This window comes from Gorilla gorilla, chromosome 2, assembly GCF_029281585.2.
Source record: "Gorilla gorilla gorilla isolate KB3781 chromosome 2, NHGRI_mGorGor1-v2.1_pri, whole genome shotgun sequence".
In the NCBI taxonomy this organism is placed as follows: domain Eukaryota; kingdom Metazoa; phylum Chordata; class Mammalia; order Primates; family Hominidae; genus Gorilla; species Gorilla gorilla.
Window position 1 is genome coordinate 47,896,372 of NC_086017.1, and position 14,230 is coordinate 47,910,601.

The 14,230-nt window shown below is 56.0% G+C and overlaps 1 protein-coding gene across 3 annotated transcripts; it reads left to right on the forward strand.

Annotated features, from left to right (window-relative positions):
- Positions 1 to 413: 413 nt before the first annotated feature.
- VILL (villin like) lies at positions 414 to 14,158 on the forward strand. Of its 3 annotated transcripts, XM_019024885.4 has the most exons (19): positions 414 to 644; positions 810 to 884; positions 1,173 to 1,378; positions 2,652 to 2,760; positions 3,994 to 4,104; positions 4,403 to 4,602; positions 5,007 to 5,085; positions 5,183 to 5,281; positions 5,829 to 5,967; positions 6,321 to 6,421; positions 8,436 to 8,573; positions 8,682 to 8,840; positions 9,374 to 9,553; positions 10,146 to 10,291; positions 11,234 to 11,378; positions 12,768 to 12,950; positions 13,157 to 13,228; positions 13,425 to 13,676; positions 13,918 to 14,158. In XM_019024885.4, the coding sequence occupies exons 1-19, from the start codon at positions 585 to 587 to the stop codon at positions 14,029 to 14,031; spliced, it is 2,568 nt and encodes an 855-aa protein (XP_018880430.4). In that variant the 5' UTR covers positions 414 to 584; the 3' UTR covers positions 14,032 to 14,158. The 3 variants fall into 3 exon arrangements, with proteins under 3 accessions (XP_018880430.4, XP_063559771.1, XP_063559772.1); XM_063703701.1 differs by lacking the exons at positions 414 to 644; positions 12,768 to 12,950 and having other exon boundaries at positions 813 to 884; XM_063703702.1 differs by lacking the exons at positions 414 to 644; positions 13,918 to 14,158 and having other exon boundaries at positions 813 to 884; positions 13,403 to 13,663.
- The last annotated feature ends 72 nt before the right edge of the window (positions 14,159 to 14,230 follow it).

Here is a 14,230-nt window from a genome sequence, read left to right on the forward strand (position 1 = left end):
GAAGTGCCAAGACATAACAAAATCGACAGAAGTGAGGGTCCCTTCCTTCCCCCAGGTACTTCTCATTCCATGTCACTGTCATTCACTGCCCTCTCATTCTCTCCCTCTCTGCACGTGCAGAACCACAGAGCACAGACTCGAGCAAGCTAAATCGCTATTTGCAGAGCCTGTGGCTGTTTGCAGAGCCTGTGTTTATACAGAGTTCAGCTCTGTTTCAGGAATTTGTCAGCTGAAGCGGGAGGATCACTTGAACCCATAAGGTGGAGGTTGCAGTGAAGTGTGTTCGAATCATGCACTGCAGGCTAGGTGGCAGAGCAAGACCCTGTCTCGAAAAAACTGGAAAAAAAAATTGTCAAGTGTTTATGCCTAATCTGCCCAACCCACTCATATCAGCTGAGCCTGTCACTTGCTGCAGAATCTGTGAGTCTTCATAGTCTGTGTGCTGACATTTGTGTGTTTACAGAGCCCTCCTAATAAAAGTCATGTTCTATAATGAAGTTGTACAGGTAGCCAGGTGTCGGTCTCCAGCCTGAGAACTCTGGCTCTTGTTCCTTGTGTCGTCCCATATTCCTGCCTGGCCTACGATGGACATCAGCAAGGGCCTCCCAGGCATGCAGGGAGGCCTCCACATATGGATCTCTGAGGTGAGAGGCACGACCAAATAGGAGAGTTGGTGACATGGAAGAGCGTGGGGTTTTCCACACAAGGCTTCTCCCGCCCCCAACTCAGAGCGTCCTCTTCCACCCCACCCCAGCGGGTGTCATGGGTAGAGGCCTCCTGAGTTGTTACGGGGAACTCTCCTCTCCCAGAACCGGAAGATGGTGCCGGTACCCGAGGGGGCTTACGGGAACTTTTTTGAGGAACACTGCTATGTCATCCTCCACGTGAGTCGCTTGGGGAAGTCTGTCTGAGAGGGGTGACATGGCCCAGCACTGGGGAGACTGAGGCACAGGCATAAACTCTGCCCTGGGAAGCGGCAAGTTGAGAGCCGGAGAATCACATCCCACAAGGGGGCGGTTACCATTGAGGCTTCTTAGTCCTTCCCTCCCACTTCCTGATCTCCGCGGAAGCCCCTGCCTAGCGTCTCCCCATGGCCCTTGGTACATCCTCCCCTTCTCCACCCGCACCTCCGTCTTCCCCGCAACACATATACACAAACACCCGGACCCTAGGTCCCCCAGAGCCCGAAGGCCACGCAGGGGGCGTCCAGCGACCTGCACTACTGGGTCGGGAAGCAGGCGGGTGCGGAAGCGCAGGGCGCTGCGGAGGCCTTCCAGCAGCGCCTACAGGACGAGCTGGGGGGCCAGACCGTGCTGCACCGCGAGGCGCAGGCCCACGAGTCCGACTGCTTCTGCAGCTACTTCCGCCTGGGAATCATGTGAGTGCGGGGGCGGCCGGGGCAGGAGGGAGCCGTGGAGGCGGTGCCTTGGCTGGGGCAGTCTTGGGATGGCCATCGTCCACATCCCTGAATGGGGAAAGCCGGGAGGGGTTGGGTAACACCTTTATTGAGATACAACCCATACGCCATACGATTCACCCATTTAAAGTACATATACATGTCAGTGATTTTTAACAGTTGTGTGCAACCATCACCACAATTTTAGAACATTTTCATCACCCTAAAAAGAAGCTCCATACCCCTTTGCCATCACTCCCCATTTCCCTCCAACACCCCCATCCCCTGCCCTAGGCAACCACTCATCTACTTTGTCTATACATTTGCCTCTTCCGGGCATGTCATAGAAATAGAATCATTCAACAAATAGTCTTCCCTGACGGGCTCTTTTTGCTTTAACACATTGTTTTCATGGTTTATCCATGTTGTAGCATGTGTTATTACTTATTTTTATTACCAAGTAATATTGCATTTTATGAATATACTACATTTTATTTATCCATTCATCACTTAATAGACACTTGAGTTGTTTCCACTTTTTGGCTGCTATGAATCTGTTTTTATGAACATTCGTATACAAGTTTTTGTGTGGACAAATGTTTTCATTTCCCTTGATATATACCTAGGAGCAGACACCAATGTTGTTTTGAGTTTGCTTTTATGTTACTGTGCTGGTAGGAATATATCTTTCGCTGTAAATTGCTTCACAGGTGTTTTAAATTAACTAGCAATATATTTGGAAATATAGGAAATTGCTGCTATTTGATCGTTTCCATTTCATACAGTTGAACCTATATATGCATATAGCATATACATGAACACATGCACACAAGCATATGCGCAGATGCAGAAACACACACCACCCTCATGTATGTCCACCTATAGATGGACGTGTGTGAATATCCATGTTCACCTACACACATATATGCTGTTGCCCACTTTCATGCACTCACCATCTAGACTTACAGGGATAAACAAATACACAGTGTGCCCCCAAATGTATGTACATGTACACATATATGCATGTGTCCACATGACTATGCATGGAAGTGCACTACACATGGAAATGAATGCACACTCATGCCCTATGTGTGCACCCATGTACTTATACATACATGTGTTCACACAGACTCCAGTGCATGTATGAAGCAGGCACATACGTGCACGTGCTCACATCTGCAGTCATTCGTGCACATGGCAGTCTGTGTTCTTACATACACAGAATGTATATACCCTCCTGCTATTCCCACCTCAGCTACAGGAAGGGAGGCCTAGCATCTGACCTCAAGCATGTGGAGACCAACTTGTTCAACATCCAGCGACTGCTGCACATCAAAGGGAGGAAGCACGTGTCTGCCACTGAGGTGAGGCTGCCAGGGGAGCCTCTTGACCTCTGGACTCGGCTCAGACTGGGTGTACTGAGGTATAAGGAGGTTGGAAATTGGCTGGGGGTGTGGGGAACAAGGAGCTGTCAGCATTCCCAGATGGTCTTGAATGAGGAGTACAGAGAGGACACCAGGCTTCTAGCCCCACTTCTGCCACTGCTCCCCGGACCTTTTGTTTATGCGTCTATCTCAGGGACATATTGAGAACATGGGCACAGCTACTTGGGAGGCTGAGGCAGGAGGATCGCCTGAGCCCAGGAGTGATTCATGATGACACCACTGTACTCCAGCAGCTTGGGTGACAGAGAAAGACCCTGTCTCTGAAACAAAAAAAGAACTTGGGCAGATGGGGCAGATGATATGGCGCCTGTGAATGGTCCTTGTTAGCAGCACAGTGAGAGGTGGTGCATAACCTCACACTCTCTCACACACATTGTCATTGTCACCCATATGCACACACACTGTCTCCCACTGTTATCCCCGGGTGCTCCTCTGGTCCATAGAGTGCCCTTGTGCAAATCAGAACAGTGCCCCTTTCTTCCATCTGTCAGGAAATTACAGGAAAATACTGGGTTTGTTAGAACAAAACATTTTGCTGCCATCTGGCCATAATTTGGTGTAATGAACATTCAGGTGTACAACGTCTACAGTGTGAATGGTAACCCTTGAGGTATGCAAGTGAGTCTGCATAGGCAGCCTGTGACACAGAGACAATCCCACATAGGCTCTGCATGTCACCCACAGACCCAGTGACCATACATCTCTGGTCATTCAGGGACACCATAAAGCCCCATGTTTCTCCTATTATCCTGGCATAATTATCTAAAGTACTCCATTTTACTCTCAAAAGTGTGTCCGTTTGGAGACTATCTTCATCCATAGGTATTCACTGTCACCATAAGCACACACACTTCTTCACATGTGATGTCCCCATATACATACGTGTGTATATGCACACACACAAAAGATAAACAGATACACCCCACCTGTATACATGTGTACATGTACACATGTACAGCAACAGACATGCACTGAGTGAGAAGTGTTGTAAGTCATGTACACCCTGTGGAATGCAGCATTATCTACAGTCACACATGCCTACGTACACCCAGTTTGCATACAGCTTCATGCACACGTGACACATCCCAGCTATGCTCCCCTCTAGCGGATGCTGGTGGTATGACACTCTGTCTCCCTCCCTGGCTCTGGCAGGTGGAGCTCTCCTGGAACAGCTTTAATAAGGGTGACATCTTCCTGCTGGACCTAGGCAAGATGATGATTCAGTGGAATGGGCCCAAGACCAGCATTTCTGAGAAGGCTCGGGTCAGTGTCTGCCCAAGGAACTAGGGAGTACGGGGCTTGGGCGGGGAATGATCCTCCAGTTGACCATCCTCCGGCCACCCAAAGAGTTGGGCTTGGCTCTCTGCTACAACCCAAGAAACGCCTATGAGTTACAAGATGAGTTCAGACCCTGCATTGTTGGTGTCCCCCTGGATGCCAGGATGAGGGGACATCAGCCCTTCTCCCCATCAGCCTCTGGGAGCTGAGCCAGTGACAGGAGAAATGTCTGCTGTGAGAGGGCACACTGGTGACACCCTGACTGCCAGGTCCTCTCCCGCAGGGGCTGGCCTTGACCTACAGCCTCCGGGACAGGGAACGTGGTGGTCGTGCACAGATTGGTGTGGTGGATGATGAGGCCAAAGCCCCGGACCTCATGCAGATCATGGAGGCTGTGCTGGGCCGCAGGGTGGGCAGCCTGCGTGCCGCCACGCCCAGCAAGGATATCAACCAGCTGCAGAAGGCCAATGTTCGCCTGTACCAGTGAGTACCCTTGGGGTGGGCAGGGGTGGCTGGGACAGTCCAGGACTCTGTGTCCATCACTACTGCAATAACACGGCATCTCTAGAAGGCCCTCCAGCAAAGGCTGCTGGGTTTCTGGGACAGGTCATGTGGACCATGGGTCCAGCCTGTACTCTTCCATGGCATGTAGCTGCCTTGCTGAGAAACCTATTGTACATACAGGGGGACTGTGGCGCCCTGCCAGGGCCAGGGAGCTGCCTAAAGCTCCACGGCAAGGCTGCAGTAAAAGTCAAGACTACAACTCGGGGCTCCAGCCCCCATGCCTTCTGTCTCTGAGGGACTGGGGTGGGGTCCTAAGAGGGGCTGGAATGGAGACAGATCAGGGAGGGGCTGGGCTGGCCACTCCTGGGTTCCTGTCCCCCCAGTGTCTATGAGAAGGGCAAAGACCTGGTGGTCCTGGAGTTGGCGACCCCCCCACTGACCCAGGACCTGCTGCAGGAGGAGGTGAGGAAGGCCTGGCCCCAGCTACTTGCATCCTTCCCCATGCACAACCCCAGCCCAGTCTGGACCACCTACTGACCAGCCCCACCCTTGCTCCCAGGACTTCTACATCCTGGACCAGGGTGGCTTCAAGATCTATGTGTGGCAGGGACGCATGTCTAGCCTCCAGGAGAGAAAGGCTGCCTTCAGCCGGGCTGTGGTGAGCCCTGGGGCTCTGTCTGAGAGGAACAGAGCACTGCCCTGGGGTCTGAGTCGGGAGGCAGCTCCGCCCCAGGGTCTAAGGGAGGAATCAGCCCTCCCCTAGAGTTTGAGTTGGGAAATCCTATGCTGGAGTCTTAAAGGGGAGGTAGCCCTGCCCTGGGAGCCCTGAGAGTAAAGACCAGGTGGCCTCTGAGAAACCATGTGTAAAAGGGGCACGTGGCCCTGCCTTCAGGTCTGGGGCCCTACTGACTGGGCGGCCTCGCTTTCTGAGGGTGGGGCTGGGGAGGAGACAGGGCTCTCTCTGTCTGGGGTCCGTGAGGGTTGACATGGCCTGTCCTGCACGAGGCCTGGACTAAGGGGGCCCTGCCTGCCCTCAGGGACCTCAGAGAAGTCGGTGGTGACAGAGTCAATTCGCTAAGTGGGTCATGAGCTCGGTTAATTAACGCTTCTTGGAGCTCAGCTGTCCCAGAGCAGTAGGTCCCCAGGAGCGGCAGTGGGGCAGTGGACTCTCAGGGTCGCAGGACTGACGATGCCTTCCGCCCCAGGGCTTCATCCAGGCCAAGGGCTACCCGACCTACACCAACGTGGAGGTGGTGAACGACGGCGCCGAGTCGGCCGCGTTCAAGCAGCTCTTCCGGACTTGGTCTGAGAAGCGGAGCAGGAACCAGAAGCTCGGCGGGAGGGGTGAGCGGGCAGGGCGGGGCTGACGGGGGCGGGGCGGGAATGGCGGGGGCGGGGCCTGGCAGGAATCGGCAACTCGGCGGGATGGGTGAGCGGGCGGGGCGGGGCCGGAGGGGGCGGGGCCTGGTCTGCACGGGGCGGGGCCTGGTCTGCACGGGGCGGGGCCTGGTCTGCACGGGGCGGGGCCTGGTCTGCACGGGGCGGAACAGAACCTTCTCAGGTTGAGGAAAGGGGCGTGGGCTGCGGAGGACGCGGCGGGACCTGGAATCTTGGAGGGATGGTTGAGGAGTGGGCGGGGCGGAGATGGTGTGGGGGGGGGCAGAGGGCGCCACTGAAGCCTACTGTCCCCCCTTCAGATAAATCGATTCATGTAAAGCTGGACGTGGGCAAGCTGCACACCCAGCCTAAGTTAGCGGCCCAGCTCAGGATGGTGGACGACGGCTCTGGGAAGGTGGAGGTGAGGGGTACTGGGTTAGCTGGGGGAAGATGGGCACACGGAGGTAAGCTTTGCCTACAGGTAAACGGTATGACTGCTATCTAAAGTGACCCAGGTGCACATCCACACACAATCAGGGACACAAAGGGACACGTGTACATTTACATACTCTCCTAGCAGGCAGTTCATACATAGTCACGCCTAATCATACACAGCCACGGGCACTCACACAACACAGACACACAGTACAGTAACACTTGGACACTTGAATTCGCCCTGTAGTCACATGTAGGACAAAATCAAACATATGCTTATACAGACACACATACTAACACCTTGTAATTGCACATAATCACAGCCAAGTACACAACCACAAATATGAAGCTGCAAAAACTCTACATCAGACATGACCACAGTCACACACAACCATCAATCCGCAGAGACACACCAACACAGACACAGTATCACACATAATCAATTACAGCCCCACACACCCAACCCCAATTCACAGCCATACACTGTCAACCACTCATCTGGTCTCAGCCCAGTGTCCTGCGAGACGCAGGGGTTGAGGGCCACTTCCAGGCTCTGTAGAGGGTGTGGTTGTATCTTGACTTGTTGGCTGACCCCCTAGGCAGAGCCCTGAATTTTTTAGGCCCTAGTTTTTAAATAAAGTGGGGTCAGAAACTGTGGTCCCATCTGGCCCCAAGGCTGATGTGGGGATCCTGTGGTCTTGTGGGAACAGAACTGCTGGGCCTATGCGAGGGGTCCTAGTTCTCGAGGTAGGTGGAGGTCAGAGAAAAGGCAAGATTTCCTTCTTCCTTTGCCCTAATATGGATGGACAGAAGTGATGAGTGGGAAGAGACTGAGAGAGGAGGAGATGGGGCAAGGGGGAAGAAGGGGGAGACAGGGAAAGAGGAAGACAGGGAAGGAGCACAAAGAGAGACAGAGAAGAAAAGACTGGGAAGGACAGGGGATGAGGAGGAGGCAGAGGGAAGGGAGGAGGAGGTGGGGTGGAGGAAGAGCAGGGAGAGAGGGGGTACAGGGAGAAGAGAAGGAGGGTCAGTGATAGATGGGATACACAGAGAGAGACAGAGAGCCAGACAGTGGGAGAGGGAGACAGGAAAGCAGAGAGAAAGGCGAGGGACGGAGGGAAAGAGAGCCCTGGGACTCAGGTGCCAAGCACAAAGTCAGGGACAGGATCCCTCCTGGCAGGCAGTGGACAGGCAGGCAGAGACAGGGCCTGAGCCAGGGGTCCTGGCTGCCCGGTAAGTGCCACTGTTAGGTGGCCTGTAGTCAAGTCAGCCACTTTTGTGAAAGACAGGGCTCTGGCTGCTCTGGTCGAGGTCAGCTCCCCAGGGACAACTGTCAGGGTCAGTGTGGGAAAGGACACCCAGGCATTGTCTCCTGCCATGCAGAGGTGAGGTTAGGGAGGCGTCATCATCCCCAATATACAGGTGGGAAAGGCCCGAAGCTTAGAACAATGTCACTGCCAACACAGGGCCTACCTGGGATTTGACCAGAGTCCGCCTGGCTCCAGGCTCTGCCACCCACAGGAAGAAGAAACTACACTGACAGATGTGAGACAGTGTTTCCCCTTCAGTCTTTGAACAGGCTTTGTGTTTTCTAAATGACACTTGATAAAAGGGAATTCATTCAAGAGCTCCAAGGCTTCCCTTTCCGCCCGGCTTCTGTTGGCCTGGCCTGAGCAGCGAGCAGCTGGGAGGGGACTGAACTGCCCCTAACCAGGGTTGTGGCTGGTGGGGTTGGGACTAGGGCTGGGCATGTGGCTGGGATTGGGCCCATCTCCCAAGTGTGGTGGGTTTCAGGGGTCCATGGGGAAACGGTCACCTGCAGATCCTTGTACAAAGCCCAGCACAAGGCCCAGAATGGACCTGGAGCTGAGGGTGGGCCCCTGGCCTGCGTGGATGAGGAAGGCCTCGGAGGCTGGGGAGAGCTTTCCGGTTGGGTACAGGATGGGTGGGCTGGTTCAGGAAGAGCAGCCACCTGTGCCCATTGGTCCCTTATTCCCCAGGTGTGGTGCATCCAGGACTTACACAGGCAGCCCGTGGACCCCAAGCGTCATGGACAGCTGTGTGCAGGCAACTGCTACCTTGTGCTCTACACATACCAGAGGCTGGGCCGTGTCCAGTACATCCTGTACCTATGGCAGGTGTGCCAGCCTGAGGGAGGCAGCACTCACCTTAAAGCCCAAGGGCTGGGCTCTGGGAGTGAAATGTGAGAGCTGGGCCAGGCCCTCACTCACTGCCCCTACCTGCAGGGCCACCAGGCCACTGCAGATGAGATTGAGGCCCTGAACAGCAACGCTGAGGAACTAGATGTCATATATGGTGGCGTCCTAGTACAGGAGCATGTGACCATGGGCAGTGAGCCCCCCCACTTCCTCGCCATCTTCCAGGGCCAGCTGGTGATCTTCCAGGTAGGTCACACCTTGCCATTCTGGCCACAGCCTGCCCAGTTCTGCATGGGCCATGGCCCCCGCACACACTTCTAAGCACCTTCTCTTTGGGCCTGGGGCCTGCTTATCATCCCCTAGTTTCCCAGAGCTTGTCCAAGGCCCAGGAGCTCCAAGGTTGGCCCCTGCCTGAGTTTCCCTCCCCAGTCCCAGAGCCAGATGAGGAATTTGAGTTGAAAGGGAGCCAGGGGCTTGCCTGGGGCTGCACACTAGCAAACCTGGTCCCCACTTTCCACCTCCAAGGCCTGAGCACCCATGCCCCGACCACTCAGAGATGGGGGGAAAGGTCCATTTAGAAAGGGTCTGTCCCTGTCCCAGACTGATGGGATTCCTGCCCTCCACACTTAGAGGGTCCTGTACTCCTCATGTGGAATCACAGTGAGGGCCTTGATGGCTTCAAGCAAGGGTCCCTGAGCTCTGAGGCAATATGTCCCACACTGGGACAGGAAGGCACCCCTGGGAGCCCTTGCCCAGCCTGAGGCCTTGCTCTCCTGTAGGAGAGAGCTGGGCACCATGGAAAGGGGCAGCCAGCATCCACCACAAGGCTTTTCCAAGTGCAAGGCACTGACAGCCACAACACCAGGACCATGGAGGTGCCAGCCCGTGCCTCATCCCTCAACTCCAGTGACATCTTCTTGCTGGTCACAGCCAGCGTCTGCTACCTCTGGTTTGGGAAGGTACTCACAGCACTGACCACTTGACTCATGCCCAGATGTGGTGGTGCCAGGCTGGGGGTGGGTCCTCTCCACAGGGGATGCAGACTTTGAGTCCAGCCTCAGATAGGCCGATGGGGGGAATGGGGAGGGGAAGAAGCCACAGGGTCCCCTCTAGAACTTGGGGAAAGTTACAAAGTGACAGGTGGACCTGAGAGTCCGCAGGTCAGAGCCAGGCCCAGGCCGCCTCCCCTCCTTACTGCCTGGAGCACAGGGCATGTCCCTTCCCAGGTCTCTTGGGAAAAGGGGAGGCCTATGCCAGTTTGCTGGAATTTTCTCTAATATTCAGCATAAACTATGACTGACTCTCTAAGCCTGGGGGCCTCCTATCCCATGCTCTGGACCCTGCGAGGGTCCCAGACCCTGTGATCCAGATCAACTGGGGACACAGGCCTGTAGGGTGAGGAAGATGCCTTGTTCACCGGTGTCCTGCTGTCAGCTTAGGCTTCCTGTGACTTGGGCCCAGCCCCACCCCATACACCCTGTGAATGAGATGTGGGGCCGGAGGTGAAGGCCCCTCCTCATGCAGGGCCTGAGCCATCTCTTTGCCTGCTAGGGCTGTAATGGTGATCAGCGTGAGATGGCACGGGTGGTGGTCACTGTCATTTCCAGGAAGAATGAGGAAACGGTGCTGGAGGGTCAGGAGCCTCCCCACTTCTGGGAGGCCCTGGGAGGCCGGGCCCCCTACCCCAGCAACAAGAGGTAACAGGGTTGGGAGGAGAGTGTTCTTACCCAGAGGAGGAATTGAGGCCCAGAGAGGAGGGTGGATGACTGGGATTCACACAGAGAGCTGGCAAGACAAGACTAGAACCAAGGACTCTCAGCTTCCCACTCACAGAGGCTCCCACGAGTACAGCCCGCGCTTCACTCCCAGGCCTGGGTAACTTGGGTCTCGAAGATGCTGGGGAGGGTGGGGGCAGTGGCGACCTCTGCTGGCAGCATCCCCTCCCTGCATTGTCCTGGTCCTGGGCCAGGGGACAAAGCACCCTTCCCCACCCTACAGTCCTCAGGGATCACGGTGCCCAGTGTGTGTGTATACAGTGTCATATGATGTGTGGGTATACAGTGTGTGTGGATGTGCAAGAACAGGTGTATTCAGGGTGTTGTGTGTGGTGTGTAAGTGGACAGGGTGTGTGTAGGAGGTAGGAGTGAGGCCTCAAGGGGAGGAGGGAGCTGAGTCCTGGTCGCTCTTGGTCTGCCTGTGGGGCTTGGTTTATGTGCTGCACTCCCCACAATTCTCCTGAGCTCAGTACTCCCGTCTCCTTCTCCCAGCCTGGCTTGCCTCCTTCCACTTTGGGCCGGAGACCTACTCTCTGCCAGGGGTGGGCTGAGGAGCTCCTCCCATCCCAGGGAGGGCGAGACTCCAGCTCAGGCCCTCCCCTACCCCTGCAGCCCTCTCCTAGGGAAATTCATGGGGCACCTTGCATCACAGCTGGGTGGGGCGAGAGCTTTCTCCATGAGCAGAGAGGGACCCTGTACCCAGAGCAGAGCGGAGTGCTCGGGGAGCGAACCACGGGGCTCAGAGGAGGGCCCAGGGCTCCCACTCCTGAGAAGTGGCTTCCCAGCCCCTGGGGTGGGGCACTTGTGCCATGGGCTGGGGTGCCCCTCTGGGTGGCTCACAGCCTTGCTGTCCGTGCTGGCCAGGCTCCCTGAGGAGGTCCCCAGCTTCCAGCCACGACTGTTTGAGTGCTCCAGCCACGTGGGCTGCCTGGTCCTCGCAGAAGTGGTGTTCTTCAGCCAGGAGGACCTGGACAACTATGACATCATGTTACTGGACACCTGGCAGGAGGTAAGGCGGCCATCCCTGCCTGGTGGGGCTATGGACGGGGGTGTGTTTCTGTTTGTGTAACTGGGTGTGTGTATCTAGCCATCTGCCTCTGTACACAGGGCTGTGGGTGAGTCTGACCCTGTCACTGAGCAATTGCATTGCGGTGCATGTGAGACCGTGGATGAGTGTGCATCACCAGGTGGCAGCAGTGAGACTCTGGGAGATTAGGAGTGTGTTGGAACTCAGGGGTAACTGAGACCATGTTTGCAGTTGTGTGTGGCCCTGTGTGCCTTATGATACTATGTGTGGCTCCAGCGACAGTGCCTGCGGCCGAGCATGTGTCGGTGCTGCATGAGTGACTGTGAGTGGAATGCCCAATCGCATCATTCATGTGTGTGGCTTGGTGTGAGCGTTTGCCTTCGTGCACCTGTGTGTGACACTTTGTCAGTGACTGTGAGGTCACGTGATGCTAGAACTGGCCAGACCAGTGGCAACTGGTGAAAATGTGTCTGTGAGCAAGACCATGACTGGCTGTGGGCGAATGATGGATGGGTGTGTTTGTGGGTCTGTGTTTCTGCGCACAGTGGTATAACTGGCCGGGTGTGCGTGGCTGTGTAAACAAGTGCTGTTGTGTTTGCATGCAGCTCTGTGTCTGACAACAGTGGATGACAGTGTGTGGCTATGGTTTGCTGTCTGGCTGTGTGGCGATGGATGACTGTGTGTCTGTGTAAGCTGCAATAATGTGTGTTCTCTGCATCTCTGTGGGGCTGTGTCTGCAGCACTGTTTGAATTGGTGATGAAGCTGTGTGCTCCCATCTCACTAGAACAAACCCAGAGCTCTTACCACAGCCCTACGTGACCTGGCCAGCCCCAACTCTTTGACCCAATTTCCCCCTGCTCCCCCCTCACTGCTTCTGCTGCAGCCACAATGGCCTCTTTGTGTTCCCTGAACATGCCGGGCACACGGCCACCTCGGGGCTTTTACACTGGTTGTTTCTTCTGGTTAGGACACTTTTCCTCCAGACATACATGTGACTTGCTCTCTCATGAAAGCTCTATAAGGGCAGGGATTTTTGTCCATTTTCTTTCATTGTTGACTCCCCAAAGCCTAGACCAATGCCTGGCACACAGTAGGTGCTCAATAAGTATTTGTGGATTGATCTCCAGGTAAAACATGCAAGAAAAAAAAATGTGTGGATTGAATGTGTGTGTGCATGTATGCATGCATTCCTGTGACCTTCTCGTGTATTCACGGGTGTGTGGGTACAGCCGCTTGCTGAGTGTGTCTGCTTGGCCAGGGATGTGTATGTGGGGTTCTGTCTGGGACAACTGGACAGGGAGTGGACAGGAAGGGGTCAGCTCTGGGCAGCCCCTCCACCTGCCCAAGGCCAGGCCCCCTCTGTGGCCCAGATCTTCCTGTGGCTTGGGGAAGCTGCAAGTGAGTGGAAGGAGGCGGTGGCCTGGGGCCAGGAGTACCTGAAGACCCACCCAGCAGGGAGGAGCCCGGCCACACCCATCGTGCTGGTCAAGCAGGGCCATGAGCCTCCTACCTTCATTGGATGGTTCTTCACTTGGGACCCCTACAAGTGGACTGTGAGTGAGGCCTGAAACCCCCAGTCCCACCCTAATTTGTGGGGAGAGGAGCCTGACCTGGGCCGATGGAATGAGGAGGCACTGCCCTGGCTGGGGATCGCCAGTGTGTGCGAGAGACCTGGTCTTGTCCTCAGGCCCCTCCTGTGTCCCATTGGTGCCCCCTTCTCCTGCCCTGGCCCTGATACTTGCCCCGATTCTTGCTCCAGAGCCACCCGTCCCACAAGGAAGTGGTGGATGGCAGCCCGGCAGCAGCATCAACCATCTCTGAGATAACAGCAGTGAGTCCTGGGGCCCCTAGCCTTCCCCACAGTGGCCTGGGCTCCGACAGCATGGTCCTGATGGGCAGGGGAAGTGCCAGGCCCTCGTAGGTGGGAGGGGCTGCAGTTGGAGGCAAGAGGCCTGTGGGTTCAGTGCAGCCTCCCTGTGGGCTACTGATTCCCCATCTTCCCCAGCCTGAGGCTCCTCTCTGGACAGGAAGTCAACAACTTCCGGCTATCCAGATGGCCGGGCAATGGCAGGGCAGGTGCCGTGGCCCTGCAGGCCCTCAAGGGCTCCCAGGACAGCTCAGAGAATGATCTGGTGCGAAGCCCCAAGTCGGGTGGCAGCAGAACCAGCAGCTCCGTCAGCAGCACCAGCGCCACGATCAACAGGGGCCTGCGCCGGGAACAACTGATGCACCAGGCCGTTGAGGACCTGCCAGAGGGCGTGGACCCTGCCCGCAGGGAGGTGGGCACCCCCTCACTGCCCCAGCACTAGTGCATCTGACACTGAGCTGGAGGAGCCCAAGGCAGGATCCACTGGTGGCGGGCAGTGGGCAACTGCCCCGGGAGATGTGTCTTCTAGCTGGGGTGGTGGGCAAACAGGTGCGGGAGTCCCAAGCCCTGGATGACTGACACTACTGAGTGGGGCAGGATTCTGGGCTCAGATGACACCCTCCCCTGTACCTCCCCCTCTCTCCCCTGCCCAGTTCTATCTCTCAGACTCTGACTTCCAAGATATCTTTGGGAAATCCAAGGAGGAATTCTACAGCATGGCCACGTGGAGGCAGCGGCAGGAGAAAAAGCAGCTGGGCTTCTTCTGAACCCAAGCCCTCTCGACTGCCCCATCCCCTGGACCCCAACATACCTACAATGCTGGGGAGGCCCTGCTTCCACTCCCCTCAGAGGCGTCTGGTCATCCTCTGCGTGTCAGTAAAAGCAGGCAGCCCATACAAGGTGTGGTATGCGTGCTTTCAAGCCCGGGCCACTCAGCAGGTCCACCTCTCAGGGGAAGGGGCCTCC

Coding starts and splice junctions, on each gene's coding strand:
- VILL (XM_019024885.4), top strand. CDS start 585: ATGGACATCAGCAAGGGCCTCCCAGGCATGCAGGGAGGCCTCCACATA. Junction 885..1,172: donor ACTGCTATGTCATCCTCCAC/GTGAGTCGCTTG, acceptor CCCGGACCCTAG/GTCCCCCAGAGCCCGAAGGC. Junction 2,761..3,993: donor AGCACGTGTCTGCCACTGAG/GTGAGGCTGCCA, acceptor TGGCTCTGGCAG/GTGGAGCTCTCCTGGAACAG.